Source organism: Drosophila arizonae, chromosome 4, assembly GCF_054131065.1.
Source record: "Drosophila arizonae isolate 15081-1271.41 chromosome 4, UAZ_ARI_1.0, whole genome shotgun sequence".
NCBI classification, from domain to species: Eukaryota; Metazoa; Arthropoda; class Insecta; order Diptera; family Drosophilidae; genus Drosophila; species Drosophila arizonae.
Window position 1 is genome coordinate 25,104,597 of NC_142924.1, and position 17,518 is coordinate 25,122,114.

Genomic DNA, 17,518 nt, shown 5'->3' on the forward strand with positions numbered 1-17,518 from the left:
CACTTAAATGTATATGTCTTCTGCATATACATACAAACATAGATACTCCCAAACGGCATGCTATATACTCCCGTTCTGCTGCTGTTTTTAGCGACAGAACTCTTTTTGTAAACTTGATGTATTTAGGCTAAGACTTTTAATGAATAAAACACGGAGAACATTCTCTGAAGAACACTCAAAGTGCTCACAACTGAGTCACTCCATTCGTTTATCTACAATGTCACAGTAAAAACTTCAACAAGTAAGAAGGCTCCAGTAGAGACTGCTCGACTAGGAGATACCCTGAACCCTCTAAGCTGATATTCTAATCATTCTGCACCTCTTTTATGCACACATACATACACATGCATCCACACGCACGCATAAGCCTGAGCTCTGCAAACTGCGCAGTAAGCAGTGACTGCGCTTGGGCTGCACTGCAGTGTGGGCTATATTATGAGAATTTATTTGTTGAATAATTTCTTTTGTAGACATACGACCTTAATGAAACTTTCAGAACGTAATCATATGTAATAAATATGTGCGTATATTCCAAAGCATAAATCTCTAGTACTTTAAATGCGATTTTTACAAATTGTCGGCGAAGGGGGCGTGGTATCCAAAATCTGTAAATCACGAAATCTTTGTATCCATTAATTTTATATACAACGCAAATTTGAAGACTTCAGGTCTAAAAATGTTCAATTCAGTCCAAAAAAATAAAATCAATTTTTCGATTATTCTCGATAAATATGTTATCGGACGATTTATCGAAAAAAATAAAGAAAACTCGTACCGCGTTTGGTTCACACGAGTATGCATGCCAAATTTCAGCTCTCTAGCTCTTATAACTTCTGAGATCGACGCACTCATACGGACGGACGGACGGACGGACGGACAGACGGACAGGGCTATATCGACTCAGCTCGTCGCGCTGATCAAGAATATATATACTTTGTGGGGTCTGCCACGCCTCCTTCTGCCCGTTACATACTTTTTCACAAAACCATTATACCCTGATTTCCCATTGAAAATGGGTTCAGGGTATAAAAAGTAGAGGAAGTCAGTGTATCTCAATTGTAAAATTCTTAACTACTTTTCATCGTAGGACTACCAATTTTCATAACATTTGTCGCTTCTATGCTTTAGTTTAAAAGAGAGTATAAATAAAAGCTTTATGAATAAAGTAATCATCTTCATGGGAGGTAGAATAGCTTGTCGCAATTATTCTGTACTTACTAGGACCTGAAAAATAATCCAGAAGTAACACACAATCATATTCATATAAATGCACATTCGAATGATGAGGCTAGACTGTATGCACTCGGCTGTCTTGAAAATGAAGCAACTGCATTTTGTAAAGTTATGTGGAACATTCCCATATCGCCAATGGCAAGCCTTCTTGAACCACAAGATGATCACCGGCGTAGTCAGTAACACCATAACAATAATATTGTTGTTGACGCTGGTCTTGTTGGCTTTGTGGCTTATATTAACAAGATACACTAGAAATACTCCAGCAAACCAAGCTAACAGAACGCTATATCTCAACATGTAGTCGGGCTGTTTCATATAGTTCAACTCTTTTCGGGAATCGCGAAAGTTCAAAAACAAAAATCCTATTTGTGGGCGTGTAGTAGCACGCTCTGTACTGGCGGTACGACTTTTCTTCCGAAATATTGTTGTAAACTTATTCTTGACGCTATTGGAAAGGAGTTACTAAAGCTCAGTGGGCTGACTTGTTCTGAAAAAACTCACTGGAACGAGCCGACAGGCAGCTTATCAAACTCAATCCGCAGCGCCTCTTTTTTTTGCATTTCTAGATCTTGGATCGTTTCCAGAGCTTGAGAAGACTGCTCTTGTCTCAGGACTATTTTGTAATCAAGTGCCGCAATAAGAAAAGTTTTAATGTTTTTACTTGCAAGATGAGGATGTTGGAGAGCCTTCTCTGTGCCAGGAAGAAGCTCATAGGGGTTATCGATTAACATTTTGCTAGTCCTTTCGCTTATGTGAATGTGGCCTGGTCGTCCGGTAGATTCCAATATACCAGCAATTATAACATCTTCTCCTACAAAAAAGAAACCCCTCAATTGAGAAAAACGGCTGCAAATAAATATTTTCGCGTCAGCCCTACCCCAAACGTCGTACTGTAGCTTTGCAGCACCCATCACACCGGCCATCAAAGAACCAGAATGCACACCGATTCGCATATCGATATCCAAATTTCGGCTTGATCTATTCATAATAGTTGTTTACGCACTGAGTAGAAGGAAAAAATCATACCTACCGAACTTCCCGAATGTGCGCGATCATTCTTTGGGCCAGCTCTACGCAGCATTTGGCATGATCGGGATCGGGTCGCGTTAGGCCCGCCACACAGTAGTAGCAGTCGCCCAGGAACTTAATGCGTTGTACTTTAAAGATACGGGCAGCTACGTCGAATCTACCATAGAGATCATGGAGCAATGAAACCAGAGAGTTGACAGTGAGTGTTGTGGTGAGATGCGTGTAGTTGACAACGTCTGCATACAGGATAGTAACATCCGGATGGGATTGAAGGGCCATAATGCCTTGGTTTAAGTTACTGCTTTGATATTCGTTGTGTAGCTTGTTAGTTTTCCCGATACGATAGCGAATTTCTTTCTCGAATGGTCGGGCTATGTCAGGAGGCAAAATGCCGTGAAGCAATTGTTTCTCCTTATTCTTTGCCTCTCGCAGCGAAATCTCCTCCATTACATACTGATGCCGGTCAATAAACGACGAGCGCACTGTAATCTCGTTCAGCAAGCGATAGAATAACCCTACTAAGTGGCAGCACGTAAAGTGCAGAACCTCCACGATCATATATGGGGCTTGCTGAAAACTGATGAACTCATTGACAAGAGTGTAAAAGTAAATAATAACAAGGTAGGTAATAGACACAAATGAAGCCAAAATAAACGGAGCTCTAAGGGCGGGTATGGGAAAACACAAATATATAACATATAAAACGTATGCGTCGTAGAACGGTAGAACAGTCCATTCGTGTACATAATGGTGGTACAAAAATATAGTCACATCTGCGGATAGTGAGTGCCAGTGAGTAAGTTGATCGGTGAGCAGGCCCTCTGTATGGATCGATACGTACCCGCCATAACTATGAGTGCCGCAGCAACTGCCGAAGATACGTAAATAATCCATTTGTTACGCGATACGATTGATTCTGAGAAGTTGATGGTCAATATGGAGACAGTGAGTATTGCGGATGTCATATAAACTCCCACATCCACATGAATGAATTCAGGGTACTGCGTGCACAGGGATTATTAAATAACTGTGATATTAGAGATTGAATTAAATCATTACCGCACACGTCACCAACAGCATGATACACTTGATCACGGTCGCAGTCGAGTGTACGAAGAAGAAAACGCCGAGATGATTGATGCATAGACGTCTGTCGTACAAAATATAGTCTTCTTCTATATTCAACTCTTTGCACTTTTTCTAAGTAGTTTGTAAATAGTTACAATCAGCTAGGAATGATCTAGTCGGTAGTGACCGAATAGGAATAGTGCTGAATTCATTTAGGACAACCCCTGTACTTCACCTATCTCACATGATATAGGAATTGATATAAGAAATTAGCATACTCAAATTTAGTTTTATAGGGTGTGAAAACAACCCTTTCATACACACCCGGCAGACAAGCGGAAAGGATCAGATCTGTTCGTCCTGATCAACATTATATACAATATTTCGGATTTTTTCCAATTATTTCACGTACAGGTAATTGAACAGTGTTGAATTGGATGCAGTATTAAATACTGAGAGTTACCTTTAAATAGCTACGTTCCCAAAGAGCTTCTTTGCTATAATCCAATCTGCAGGGTCCCGCTGTAGTCGAACTCATTTTTCAATTATTTTCATGTTCTTTGCACTGATATTCAAGGAGTAGTTGATATACTAGAATGATATAACAATTCTACGTGGCTTTTGTTACTGTTATAAAAAAAGTAGTTTTGTCTGATATATCAATAAACACTCCGTAAGAATGCTCCACTCGAAACTGCTCGCGTAGAACAAAGATGTCATCAATTCTTCGATAATATTCCAATCTTTATATTCTTCTTTAATACATACTTAACAAATAAATGGCTCCTTGATGGGTGTACTAAGTTTTCGCTCTACAGACGATTTTATTTAAATACTTATGCGATTTTTTTTCCTAGCCCGAGCTACCACGCAAGTAGCTGTGTGTATCTTGATCAGAGTGAGCAGCTTAGCTAGTTAGCATTGATTTCGAGCACGTTCAATACATACATACTTTGCAATACATCCATCGTTTCTTGCTTAGCCTTTATGACACTTATTTTCAACGTTTTGCTGTTAAGTTCTGATTTAATCGGTTACAATCGAATTAGGTTTTATTTTAAGTATTATGCAACTGACGGTACGCATGTTCCACTATCGGGGCGAAGAGGAAACTCCTAAGACTAACAGAAAGTCCAATCATGAGGCTTTTGCAAAATTAAAATCAAATATAAACTCTCTTCCACATTCCGTGTTTTGTATTTATCCACTTCTCTAGATCGGGGATTATTCTTCCAAACCTCTCGCCTTCCACGAGACTATGGTTTGCTGTCGTATACTCTTTTCCGCCTGTTCTGAGAATTCTCGTCTTTGCCGAAGATCATGACTTAGGTAAGTCTCTTTTGGGCCTCTACGGTGTTTCTGGCAGTAATAACGGCTGCGATATCGTCAGCATAACCAATAAGGAAGGTGTCTTCAGGCATTTCCAGTCTTAGGATGTCGTCGGAGCTGATATTCCACAGGTCTGGTCCCAGGATTGACCCCTGTGCAGCTCCTCCAGTCTTTCTATACCGTTTCGTTCCAGTCTATGTGGAGTACAGGAGTATTCGATCCTGCAAATAGCTCCTGATCATGCTCATCAGGTACTCCGGTATATGGAAGCCATGCTCCAAGGAAGCAAGCATATCGGTCCACCTTACACTATTAAAGGCGTTTTTAACGTCCAGCGTTGCTAGCAGAACCACTGGGCGCGAGTATGCATTTCCTCTTTGCGTAGCTCTGGCTGCCTGAACCACTTCATTGATAGCTCCCATTGTGGATTTTCCAGCTCTGAACCCGTGTTGCCTGGGGCTAATTCCTCCAGCGGCCTCTACTGCGGCGAGTATTAATAATGATAATAATAATAATAATAATAATAATAATAATAATAATAATAATAATAATAATAATGATAATAATAATAATAATAATAATAATAATAATATTACTAATAATAATATTATATAAAATTATTCATTTTTGAAGGCTCATCAGTATTTTTTGTGAAATTCTTTTCCAAAAATTCCGAACGCTAATCGCAGAGATCAGCGAGCGGGGGTTATTATATCATTGGTGTCAGCAGCAATGTCCTCACTAGACGTTCATTGAACATTTCTGCTCCCCAAGACAAGGAAGACATATGTAGATATTTACGATTAAAAAACGAAGTGCTCGTGAATTTACTGTTTTATTTAAGATGTTTCCCAAAATGTATGGCTTTTCTCTTCAAATCTGTGAGTTTGCTGTGAATTTACGAAGCAATAATGATGAAGCTCATAAAAACTAGAGTGGGAGAAGCTCGAGGAGTTATAGAAGCAAGAGTGAATGCAACGTCAACTCATTTTAGCCAAGCTAAGCTGTATTCATAACGTCTAAACTATGTTTCTTTTTTCCATTCCGCGTAGCTTTTGTTGCTTTTGTCGTGATTACTGTGCATAAATGTCGAAAGTTGTTGTTGGCGCAGGGATTACTGTAGCTCATGTTTCTGTTGGTTGGCTGTTTGGCATAGTACAACATTTATTGATGCTTGGTCTGGCATAATAACAGTTCTGAGCTGAGGCAGCAGAGAGAGATGTTTCAGTTTTCACGATTTACATTGGGATTAATAAGCAATGAAGTCGCCAACGCTGCATTTTATAATATCGCATAATAAGAGACCTGCCAAGGGCTCACTAAATATGCCAGCTTCCGCCCGTCGATCGAGATAAGTACGCTATCTGTATTCGCAACTTAATTGGTGCATGTCTACCCTTTTATACAGATACATATAAAGATACAGATACAAATACAGATACAGATACAGATACAGATACAGATAAAGACACAGATACAGATACAGATACAGATACAGATACAGATACAGATACAGATACAGATACAGATACAGATACAGATACAGATACAGATACAGATACAGATACAAGATACAGATACAGATACAGATACAGATACAGATACAGATACAGATACAGATACAGATACAGATACAGATACAGATACAGATACAGATACAGATACAGATACGATACAGATACAGATACAGATACAGATACAGATACAGATACAGATACAGATACAGATACAGATACAGATACAGGGTATTCGCTTAGTCAGGCCTGCCTAAAGAACGACAGCTCAGACTAGTTTATTTTTGCAGACCACTTTGAAGTTGCCTTTAACTGCAGTCAACGTCTGCACTTTTGAGTGCCCCAACATTTCCCGAATTATGCTCAAGACCGACCTGATATTGCGCCCTGGCACCCTTCGCCGTCCCTCAACCATTTGTCAGCGGCAGTTTTTGTATGTTGGCTGGAATTTGAGTTTGAATTTGAGCTTGAGTTTGGCAAGCGCCTCGAAAAAAGTTTGCCGCTTGTTTGTTTGGCTGCCGTCGTTTATTATTATTATGTACTTTTCGGTTTTAGTCCTGGTTCGCGTTTTCGGTTTATACGGTCGGCGAGAGCTTGCCGCGCTTTATTTAACTTTGGGCAGTTTGATGGCAGGAAATAGAATTTAATGGGTTTTGTAATAACGTTGTCGACGACAACGATGGCAACAGCCACAGCAACAGCAAAGGCAAAGGAAATGGCTATCACAAAAAAAAACTTTGCAGAATTTTTTTTTTTTTTTTTTTTTTTTTTTTTTAAATTATTTTTATGTCATTTGTTTCCTAAGCTTCGAATCTTATGTTGGAGACATTTCGATATAAAGTGGATGGACTAATCAAGTTTTCAGTTTAGTATTTGTCTGTCAGGTGCTGGTCTAAGACTGTATGCAAAAGCTTTCTTGCCCATATTAAAGACTGGTCAATAAATTACTTAGCATGGTACCATAGTTCATGGATGTCACGATGTCCGGGCTAGCAGGATTGCGCGTCAAAATTACCTTGATGACACGTAATATGTCAATTATAGGCAAGCCTTACTTCGAATGATTTAAATGCTATACGTCACATGTTTTGTTGATGTCGAAGTTGGGAGTTTATAAAATCTTCGATTGGCGTGTGCGTGTGTGTATCTCGTTAATAGTCTCAATTAGACTTGGATTCTTTTTTTGCCAGTCCCCCAGGGTGTTGGGGAGTCAGGCGTATAGATTGCCATAGACCCACAGCTATTTTCCGGCTTCGGTCTCGCCATTGGCATTGCCATTGTCACCTCCCCACCTAAGGGTGCTGGCACGCCTGCCCTCATTCATCAAAGTGTCTGAGAAAGTGCTGCCTCCTCCAGCCAGCGCGATGTGCCCGCAGCTCGGCTGCCTTTGATCGTTGGGCATTTCTGCGGCTCATATTTTTAAAACTCAGACGCATTGTCATCATCCCCTTAAAAAATGATTGCTACTGTTTTCATTACTTCTTTTTTCCAAAAACGACCTGGGGGCTGTGGGGGATGACATGAATGAAGTGTGTGTGGGGCTGACGTTGATGATTTTTCATTGCTTGAGTTTTAATTTTACACTTGAGTTGAGTCTAGGGGCACCACGAAAGCGGCGACAATAATTGTACAGCAACTGGAAACAATTGAATCTCAGTCATAGATAGATACCCTATTCAGCTCCATGCACGAGGAGGACTCGACGGCTTGCAGGGAACTTAGCCCAAGCAATTATGAGTATGCTAGATATCCAGATCCAGATTATAACTTTGGTGTTGTCGATGTCGCCTCCAATGGGTCTACAAAAGACAACACACAAATTTAAATGCCCATTGGAGCTTAAAGCTGCGCAGTCGTCACAGATATAACTTTAAAATGTGCAAAACTTATAGCGAACACTGTGCTGGGCCTGACCCCTAGCCCCGTTTTGTCGGTTGGACATTCTCTGGCCCATCCGTGATTTATGGCCACGACGCGCGTTGCTTTGACATCGGCCGACATTTGACAAAAGCTCGACGAGCGGCATCGCCCCAGCTCGCAGCCAGAAGGGCTGCTCTGGGCACCACCCGCTTGGGTTGCTTGTTTAGCAGGTTGCAGATAATTCATCGCTGACATTGCGTACCAATTTAAGGGTTGACTGATTCACCGGGTGGCATGCCTGGCAAGCCAGCCGAGCAATCGGGCTGTCCGTCAGTTGGGCAGCCGCTCCTGGAACGTCTATTCTCTCTAACAAGGTGCGGCGGCTGGCGTCTGGCGTCTGGCGACTGGCGACTGGCGTGTGGCTTGTGCCCTTTGGCCCTGACACTGGCCCTGATCTACCACGGGCGAGTTCTGTAGCCACTGAGTCAGAAAAAAGGTCCGCCAACAAGCTGCGCAGCGAGCGGCATCACATGTGAGATACGACGGAGAAGGACGCTGTTGGCCCTTCGCCTCGTTCCCTCTACCTTCACTGGTTAATTAGACATGTGAGTTGGGATATTTTTGTCTTTAGTCCTGCTGATTTTTAAAGTGACTAAATTTTTAAGCACACATTAAAAAGGGCGGTGTTCCACTCCTTGTGTGGGTCGCCCTTAATTGCACCAATTGAAATTAAGTGTTACCCTTTTTGCTGTCTCTGCAGGGGCTCGAGGCCATAATGTGAGCTTGGAAGCATTAAAGCCACACTACACAATCGCATGGACCGTTTATGACCTCGTTTCGGGTCTGGCTTTGTCTGCCAAGAATACCATTTGACATTGGGATTATCTTTGGACAGTTGACCTTTTTGATAGTTTCGCAAGCTGTAATAGATTCGAATAGTTTTGGGCGAACAGTGCCTTCTGCTCTGTAGCCAGAATTAAACTTTCCCAACTCTCGAGTGCTTGAGCAAGATTAAAAGAGCACAAGCTTGGCTATTTCCTGGATAAACCTCATGAAAAGCTGTTGGCGCTGAGCTACGAGTAGCCAAGGTAACCACCTGATGACCCATTCAGCAAAATGCCAGCACTTAAGACCCGTAATTGAATGCCCAGCAGCATGGCCGAGGCGGTCCCCCACTCGATGCTAAGTCGGACCTTAGCGCTATATTAGTTTATCCAACTGTCCTCATTATATGCAGGAAACTAAGTTTTGAGTTAGACTAAAAGGAAAGCAGCTCGAGGATGGGACCAAAAGCTTTTCGCTCTCAATGCAAACGTAATGCGCTTTGACAGTTTCACTTTGAAAGCCACCCGAACCTGCTCCCGCCCCCGTTATGTGGGTTTGGTATGGGTTGATGCTGGGACAATAAAGATTGACACGTGACCGTGCAATGATTTCCAGTTTAACGTTGTCACATGCGCCCTTCCCAACCCGCCTCGGCCGCCTTGGTGCTGTATGTGTGACAAAAGCGAGCATCCAACCATCTGAGAACCTTTCAGTGGCTCCTTGGTCAGCAGCAGATGTCCCCAGCCCAGATATGGCTTCTGCATGCGAGTCCTGTTCTTGGCTCTCGGTCGCCTGTATTTGGTTTCGTCAAACGTGCAAAGCTGCCGTTGATCCTATTTTCTTAACATTTTCCATGCTTGCCTCTGCTCCACCCCGCCTCCTGCCAAGCTTTCTGCTTCTGCTCCCTTTCTGAGGCATTTGTTATGTGGCTCAGATTACGCGCTTCACTTAAGTGTGCTCAGTTGCTTCCGTTTCCTTCACTTCCAGTGGCTGGTGGAAGCACGGATGAATATGCTCGGAAGGGTGTGCGCTACGGGGCTGTGTCTCTATGTCTCTATGCATTCTTGTGTCCTTCCCCACCACCTCTCTGTGTGTGGATTACAGCAGCCGTAACGCTAGCATCAGGAATGTCTTCATTAATGACAGGTTTCATATGTATTTTTCTGAGTTGCGACAGACTCTCTAACTGAAACTGATTCTAGCTGCAAGCGGGGCAATTGATGTGGGTGAGCTAAACTTTATCTATATAATATATAGAGTTTGTGTAGACTGTTAATGGTTGTAGAATTACATAGAAATTGAGAATGTTACTGATTATGTGATGGTGCCAGTGTCAAAGCTAAACAGCCCAAGTACAGTTGCCCGTCTTTAGCCGTATTGCCAGCCGTCAAATCCCCAAACACACGCCACTCTAATCACTGAGGGCATCGTGCCACACGCCGTGTTGCGCGTTGCAGCTTCACTGGCTAGGCCAACGCCCAGTCCATGCTCGATGCTCGGTGTTCGGTTGGTCATGTGCGGCTCATTAAAATGTTGCCAGGCCAAAAAATATGTTGCGAAACTGCTGAATTGGGCATTGGGTCGAACGGAGCTTCACGCTTCACATGCAACCTGCAGCCTCGTTTGGGGTTGCAACTTCCATTTCGGCAGAGAAAGAAAACTAATTTCAGCGCAAATTTGTTTCGCACCTCACAACGAACTGCGAAGCAGTCCAATGGATAACTAAATGCTGCTCTGTTCTGTGACTGTGAGTGTGAGTGTTTATGGTGTGCGTGAGCGCGTGTGTGCGTGTATGTGCGCGCGTGTGTGCACTTAATAAGCTGATCGAATCGTCGCCACACAAAAACCCATTGAAATTCCAAAATCAACAAGCCACCGCTGGACTCCGGCTGGCTGTGCCCGCTGCAAGGTGCACGGAGCAAACGAGCAAAATCAATGAATCACAATATGGCCTCAATTTCCGCTGGTCCTGCTTCCAGCAGCTCCTCTGCCTGTGCAGCTGGGAAGCAGTGGGAGGAAAGCCGTGCAACGTAATGAAATCTCATTCAATTAAACATAACACGGGCGAGAATGAGTGCACATCAGGCATTATGTGGGAAGCTGAACGGGCAGCTAGGGGCTCAAGTTCAAGTCCTAGGCCAGGACAACACCATCACCATCATCATCATCATCATCAACGTCATCATCTTTCTCCTGGCATTCTCTGTGCTGTTCATTCATTCGCCTTGCGTGCATATTCTTCATTTTTTTTGCCCTGCGCTGATATGAACGATGATATTTTACTATCGGCCAGTTGCTTTCAATATGACAATTTGCACACTCTTGCCGAAACACCCTTCGACAACACAGCAGACAACAAAAAACTGGGGGTCAGTCAGCCGCTCGAATTGATTGAAGGCGAAGGCTAGCTGCACGGGTGTGAGTGGCCGTAAGTGTCGGCCGGATTGTCAACCTGACATGCATTGGCAGCATTATCTGCAGCTTGCCGAGTGAACCAGCTGCATTCATTTATGTCAGCTTCTGCTTAACGCAAGTGAATGTTTATTAAAATGTAATCTTTCAATTCGTTTAAATGATCGAACTACTAAGTCAACGACCTAGATATGTCAAAGGCCAATAAGAAAGCTCCAGGCGCCGTTGTCCGACTAATACTTTGATCCCTGACACATCTGTAATTTAAAATGAACTATCAAAACTTTTATAAATCATGTGATTTGTGTATGTACAGTGACTTAAATGAATCCTGAACGAATGATTTCTATCCATTCAATAGGCTAAGAGCTAGAAGTAGATGAAAGGAAATTATGGCCAGCCGAATAAATAAGCCATAGCAGCCGTAATAATTAAACATATACTACTCTATTTTTCAATTTAAAATCAGAAATTCTGATCACGTAGTCTAGTCTTCTCAAGCAACTGCCTTTTGATTCGTTAAGAATGTATTATCAACTAAAGTCCATTAAGCCAACTACTTTGAATGCAGCGTGAAAAGCGGCTATAGTAAGGTCCATCTCGGGAAATATAGGACGCAAAAGGTCTTCCACAGTCAAATTGGATTAAAGTATGCAAAATTTAGAGGGAGCGTCGCGTGGCGTTGCGAGGCGTCGCATCGTTCGGCGTTTGGTGTTTGGCGTGGACTCATAAATATTAAAATGGGAAATTTTTCGTCTTATTAATTTAACGGTGGCAATGTAGCAGCAGCGGTAGTTGGGCAGCCCTAGGTGCAAATTATGCAGAACAATGTCGCAAAATCGTACTGCCGGAGGCAGCTGTAGTGGCCAGCGAGCTGTGAGTCTGGTCGCCGGCTGCTTGACTGTTGCTTAGTTTTTGGCCAGAGATTTGCATAAATTTGCATCTAGCCGGCTTAATTGAAAAACAGTCCCGCACCGAAAAGTGACATTTTAAAGAGACGCATAAATTATGTGCTCCTTGGAGGAGCTGGGAAGCCAGCCGAAAGGTCTCGACGCCCTCCCCCAGCGGTTTATGATTTACTTGATGCCTGACTGCAGCTGAATCATTGGCAAATCTGCTGCCTGCCGGGCAACTCCTCGGCAAGTGGCTAGTGGTGCTGCAGTCCATCTATAAATAGCCAATCAGCCCTCCGTTGGGAACCCGAACAACTGACACTTTAAGTTGTGCTGTCCCGACATCCCATGCCGTATTTAATGCCTGACTGTCGCCTCGCTGCCAGAGCTCTAATGAGCTGCTGTGGCCGTGCTCCTGCTCGTTGCGGAATTTAATTTTAGTTCGCCTTCAGGAGGCCTTCGCCATTCCCACCCATCGCACAAATTGCGCTGAGAAATTGCAGTTTTCACACGTGCTTCCCATTAAATGAAACGATTACAACCCGATTTCAGCTTATATATGTATAAGTGAAATTTATTTGCAGCGCCGTCTGCCAGCGTCAAAATATACCCCGAGAGCCCAAGGCGAAGAAGAAGTATGTTCATAGTTCTATGATTTAAGTCGACAGCAGCGCACAGCTGACTGCACATGCGGCTGGGGCAGGGGATTGCTTCTGCATCCTGCCTCTGCGCCTGCCTGGCTGCGGACTGGTGCACACCACATAAAGAAGTTTGCCATAAATTGCAGATACTAATGAGTTATGTATGCGTACATAAAATATTTCATTTACATCTGCTTAACAGAGTGACACTGACAATCGCTGCAGAATCGTCTGTGTCTGTGATTTCGATGCAAGTGCAAGTGCGAAGGCAATAAATTTCCGCACAAGAAACGACTCAATTGCTGAACGGCTTCAGCTTGATCAGTCGGGACAAACAGCCTGACGTGCAGGCCAACATCAGGCTCGGCTCTGAACAGGTGTAACAGAGAGGCAAATGCTTCCTTCTGACCGATAATCACTCCGTGTTGCAAGCTAATTAAATGAAACTTGTATGCAGCAGATGGCCGAATAGTTAAATGTGCGAATTAAGTTGAAGGCGAATCGAGTCGAGTCGAGTCTAGGCGAGACCAGGCGAGTCCAGGCGAGTCCAGTCGGGTCGAGGGCCCCAACAAATACTGGCACAAGTATACGTACGGATAGCCGCATTAATTATGCATTTATGCCATTGCAATATGTCGACCACACACTTAAAGTACACACATTTGCGGTCGGGCACCGTAGCAGCAATAGATCAGAGCAGCACCGAAGACAATGGCGGAAAGTCAGACGAGCCCGTCGTCCTGCCGAGCACATTTGACCGCAAACAATAAATGCTTGCAACTAAATGCACTTTAGGGTCCACCCAAGTACACCTCAGCGTGTGTGTGCGGGTGTTTGTATTGGACACAAATTAAGCACGACGAGCACACAAAATGGTTGCCATCCCCGCTGCTCGGCCCCCACTCGCCACTCGGCAGTCGCCCAACCAAAACGTGTCATGAGTGATGTTGTTTCAATTGCTGATTTAATGCACCCCTGCAACTGCCCCAAGACTTGGGACATGGGCAAGGCGCTGGCCGTCTAGATAAAGCGGCGGCAGGCCGCGGGCGGTGTCGGAAGAGCTGTACTGTTGGCAAGACAAGCCACATGCATCTTCTTGACAATGCGACAAACGATGACGATGACGACGACGACGACGACGACGACAACTACAAGCAACACAGCTCCAAGACCCCAGTCCCCATCAAACGAACAAACAAGCAAGCCAACCGACATATATCAACAGCACCCCAGCAGCCGTACATCAGAGCATTTGCTCGTCTGTCACTGTTGACTGCGCCCGATGCGCAGCAGGGCTTCCACACCGTGGGCCACAGTCAATGTGTATCAAGGGAATGCCCACGTGAGAGCCTCGGAAGTGTATTTACATCTATTTTATAGTAAGTCAATAGTTTTTTTTTTATTTGCCAATTAATCCAACACTTGGTATCAACGATCACTCAACTTTCTTTATAAAATACATATAGATATATCGATTTTCGAGATTATTGATTATTATTGAATCGAATATACCCTTTATATGATTCGAATGTTGGGACTCCACTTTGTATGAAAGCCTAATGGTCGAATGTGATAACTCAAGTTGTTCCCACAACATCAGTAAATCGATATTAATCGATAGTCCTAAAAGTGAATTGGGGCGCAGATATGTATAGATCGGAAGGTAGGCGCAAAAGGCACCTTGCACAGCTAAGAACATGGGATCTCTTATTATCGTATCTTTACTTTCTTAGAAAAATAAAGCATCGATTATTTTCGTATTGGTGAAATAATTTCGAGTTCAAATAGGTTTGTTTGCAAGACTTTTTACTTTTTTGGTAACTGACCTTTGATTGCTGAGTATTTTCTTTTAAAATTCATCCACTGTGCATGTCTTAGCTCTTTAATCTAACCAGGACTTAACGAAGGCGCTCCTCTTGCCGGAAAGGGTTAACCTGATGTTTATGTTTTAGTTGTTGTTTCTACTTCAATTACTTTGCTGTTGTTCTTGTTGTTGTTGAGTTAGTCGCTGCTGCTGCTGCTGCTGCTGCTGCTTGTTGCCAGTCTTTTGTTTAAAGATGATTAATAGCCAATGTCGCTGGTTGCAGCACTCAATGCAATTCCATTATCATCAGTGCACCGCCATCATCGTCATTATCATCATCATTGTCACTATCATAATTATCATTGCAATTTTGGCCAAATTACTCAAAGTTCAGAAAAAAACTGCCCCTTATTTTCTAAGAGAGCTAAAGATAGAGAGAGAGGGAGTGATAGTGTGTAAGAGACAGAGAGAGAGATAGATGAGGAGATCTATGCTGGGCTGCCCATTCTAGCGCCGAGTCAAAGTCGTTTGTTATTCATTAATACCCTTAGTTTTTGCCCTGCTTTGCCGAGGAGTTGCACAGTTCTCCTTGCTGATAATTAGCTGCTCTGTCTGTTGGTTTTGCCCCAACACTTTTCAGTGTTTTCTCTGATTCGTGCCATCGTTGTTGCTGTTGTTGATGTTGCTGTCGCTTGTTTTATGTATTTTGTGGCTGCATTACTTCCGTTGATGTTTATTCTTAGCTGTTTGCATTTGACAAATGACATTTTTGGCATTGTGCAACTGGCAAACGACGCAGCAAAACTTGCCACAGCCACAGCGACAACTTTTTTTGCCTTCAGCTTCATCTTCAGCTTCTCGGTGTGTTAGTGTTTGTGTGTGTGTTTGCGTTTGTGTGTTTTTGTGTTAGTGTGTGCTTTGTGCTCTCCTTTCTGCAATTTCTAAAGGAAATCTAAATTATTTTTCAGAGTTATTGCAGTTGCCTTCAAAGTTTTTATGCCCTGCTTGATGTTTGCCCCAGTAATTCGTTTTGCTCTGACATCGGACACGTGTCGTGATTAATAATTCCATGATAAAGCAGGAGCAGAGTACAAGAAAAGAGATGCACTGGACCAAATTATTGTGGTATATTTTTTCGATTCAATTAAATTCAATCAACAGCAAATATTGCTTTTACTTGTGGCGCCATCTATCGGATATCGCCACACAAGAACTTTAGATTAAAGTACAAAAATCGTTGAAGCTTTTTGTACAAAAGTTTCATTTATATGACTCTCTCTATCTCTCTCTCTTTATCTTTTATCCTCTCTCTTGGTCGATCTCTTATATCTCTCATAGTAGTAATAAATATATTTCACTTTTTTCTTTCGATTCAGAAGTAAAAAAAAAAATAAAGGACTTAATTTGAATCTCTGAATCTCATAAAATTATACACCGAGACTTAATGACAGCGCACGTATTTACAGTCATCAAACAATGCAAATGCCCGCAGAGCTGAGCGAAAACAGATAAATATCCGGAAAGCATTGGCCGCAGTATTATGGAAAAGCTACCAAATTGTTTTTCAATTAATAATATTTACATTTTAATATATATGTATATATATATGCATATGTGTACATATATAATAGGCTTAACATGATTCCGAAGGCATTATCCTGGACATCAGGACGGCCTCCAAGCCATACATTTTAATTTTATTTATGTAAAACAAAAACTTCGGCTGAAGCCTCTTCGTCTGTAGAGGTACAAAATGGAATGCAGTTAACATACGACCATTTAAATATCAATAATCTATGATTGAAAGCAGAGGATCTGTTTGATCCAATTTCGTCTACTCTTGGGGCATTTCGATCATCAATATTGGTAGACCTATTTAAGACTAGATATCACCTTTTTAAACATGATCAAGTCTATTATAGGGGTGAAGTAAATAGAAATTGAGGCAGACTATGCAGTCGTAGAGATCTATAGATCCGACGAAACTTTGAAATCTAATAATTATTAATATTAATTAATAATAACATTTATAAGCTATTTAAAATATCAACATTTAACCTTATAAAGCATTGACATATATTCATAAGCAGCTTAATGAGGTCATCCGAATTTACTATGCGTGTTGGTTTGCATATTCATCTATTCATATGTCTGTCTACATATGCCTCTCTTTCCGTCTGCCTAAGAAAAGCAAGACACAAGAACTACTAAATATCATTTAAATAGTCTATATACATGTGGCAGTATTCATTTGGCTTTATATTTGACTAAAACGAAGCAAGTATGCCTGAAACGGCCATTGGTCACTTAAAGCCCGACTGTAGCGATCCCTACCTGGCACCGGGCTCAACAGTTGAGCTTAGGCTTTGAGTGAAAGTCGAACTATATAAAGGGCAGCAGCTGCAGCATTTCTTCAGTCGCCCAAGCCTTTTGGGGTCACTTGTGCAATGCAGTGAAGTAAAGTGAAGTGAAGCGTGTGCTAATCATTAAAGGCTTAAAGTTAGTACTTAGAAGAAGTATTTGGTGTAATTACTTAGACGAAATTCTTAAAAGAAATACCTTGAAGAAATACTTGGAAGACATATATAGATGAAACACTTAGAGAAAAGACCTAGAGGAAATATTTACAGGAAATATTTATAGGGATTAGTTGCGATTCCCCGATTTGGATCAGTGCACTGCAGTGGAGAAAGCTAACCAATCTAGTTAATAATAACAGCAGCTGTGGACAATCAATTCATAGTTCATTCTATTAAAACTTATTTATTGGTACTTTTGAAACACTAAGCGTATGCTACAAAAATAAAGCACTGAAGTTGATTTCAATTAAAATACATATAGAAAATTGGATGAGATGTCCAAATTGTGTAAAATAACAAGTAAGAAAGCTCTAGTCGAGACTGCTCG

The 17,518-nt window shown here is 42.2% G+C and overlaps 1 protein-coding gene and 1 non-coding gene across 4 annotated transcripts in view; both read right to left on the minus strand.

Moving 5' to 3' along the window:
* The window catches only part of LOC108620486 (adenylyl cyclase X E-like), a 26,822-nt gene extending 10,749 nt beyond the window's left edge, over positions 1-16,073 (minus strand). For 2 of the 3 annotated variants that reach the window (XM_089468869.1, XM_089468868.1), the window contains exons 1-7: positions 3,797-6,229; positions 3,325-3,465; positions 3,107-3,266; positions 2,267-3,038; positions 2,114-2,214; positions 1,738-2,047; positions 1,219-1,681 (exon numbers count right to left, since the gene is read on the minus strand). In XM_089468869.1, coding sequence (XP_089324995.1) covers positions 1,219-1,681; positions 1,738-2,047; positions 2,114-2,214; positions 2,267-3,038; positions 3,107-3,266; positions 3,325-3,465; positions 3,797-3,871 — 2,022 coding nt within the window. In that variant the 5' untranslated portion in view covers positions 3,872-6,229. Of the gene's footprint in view, positions 1-1,218; positions 1,682-1,737; positions 2,048-2,113; positions 2,215-2,266; positions 3,039-3,106; positions 3,267-3,324; positions 3,466-3,796; positions 6,230-6,550 lie in introns of those variants that run through there. The other variant, XM_089468867.1, reaches the window with a different exon arrangement.
* Positions 5,322-5,447, minus strand: LOC149269481 (U4atac minor spliceosomal RNA). The gene has a single exon (XR_016270156.1). It is a non-coding gene; the product is annotated as a U4atac minor spliceosomal RNA (small nuclear RNA).
* Positions 16,074-17,518: the final 1,445 nt, after the last annotated feature.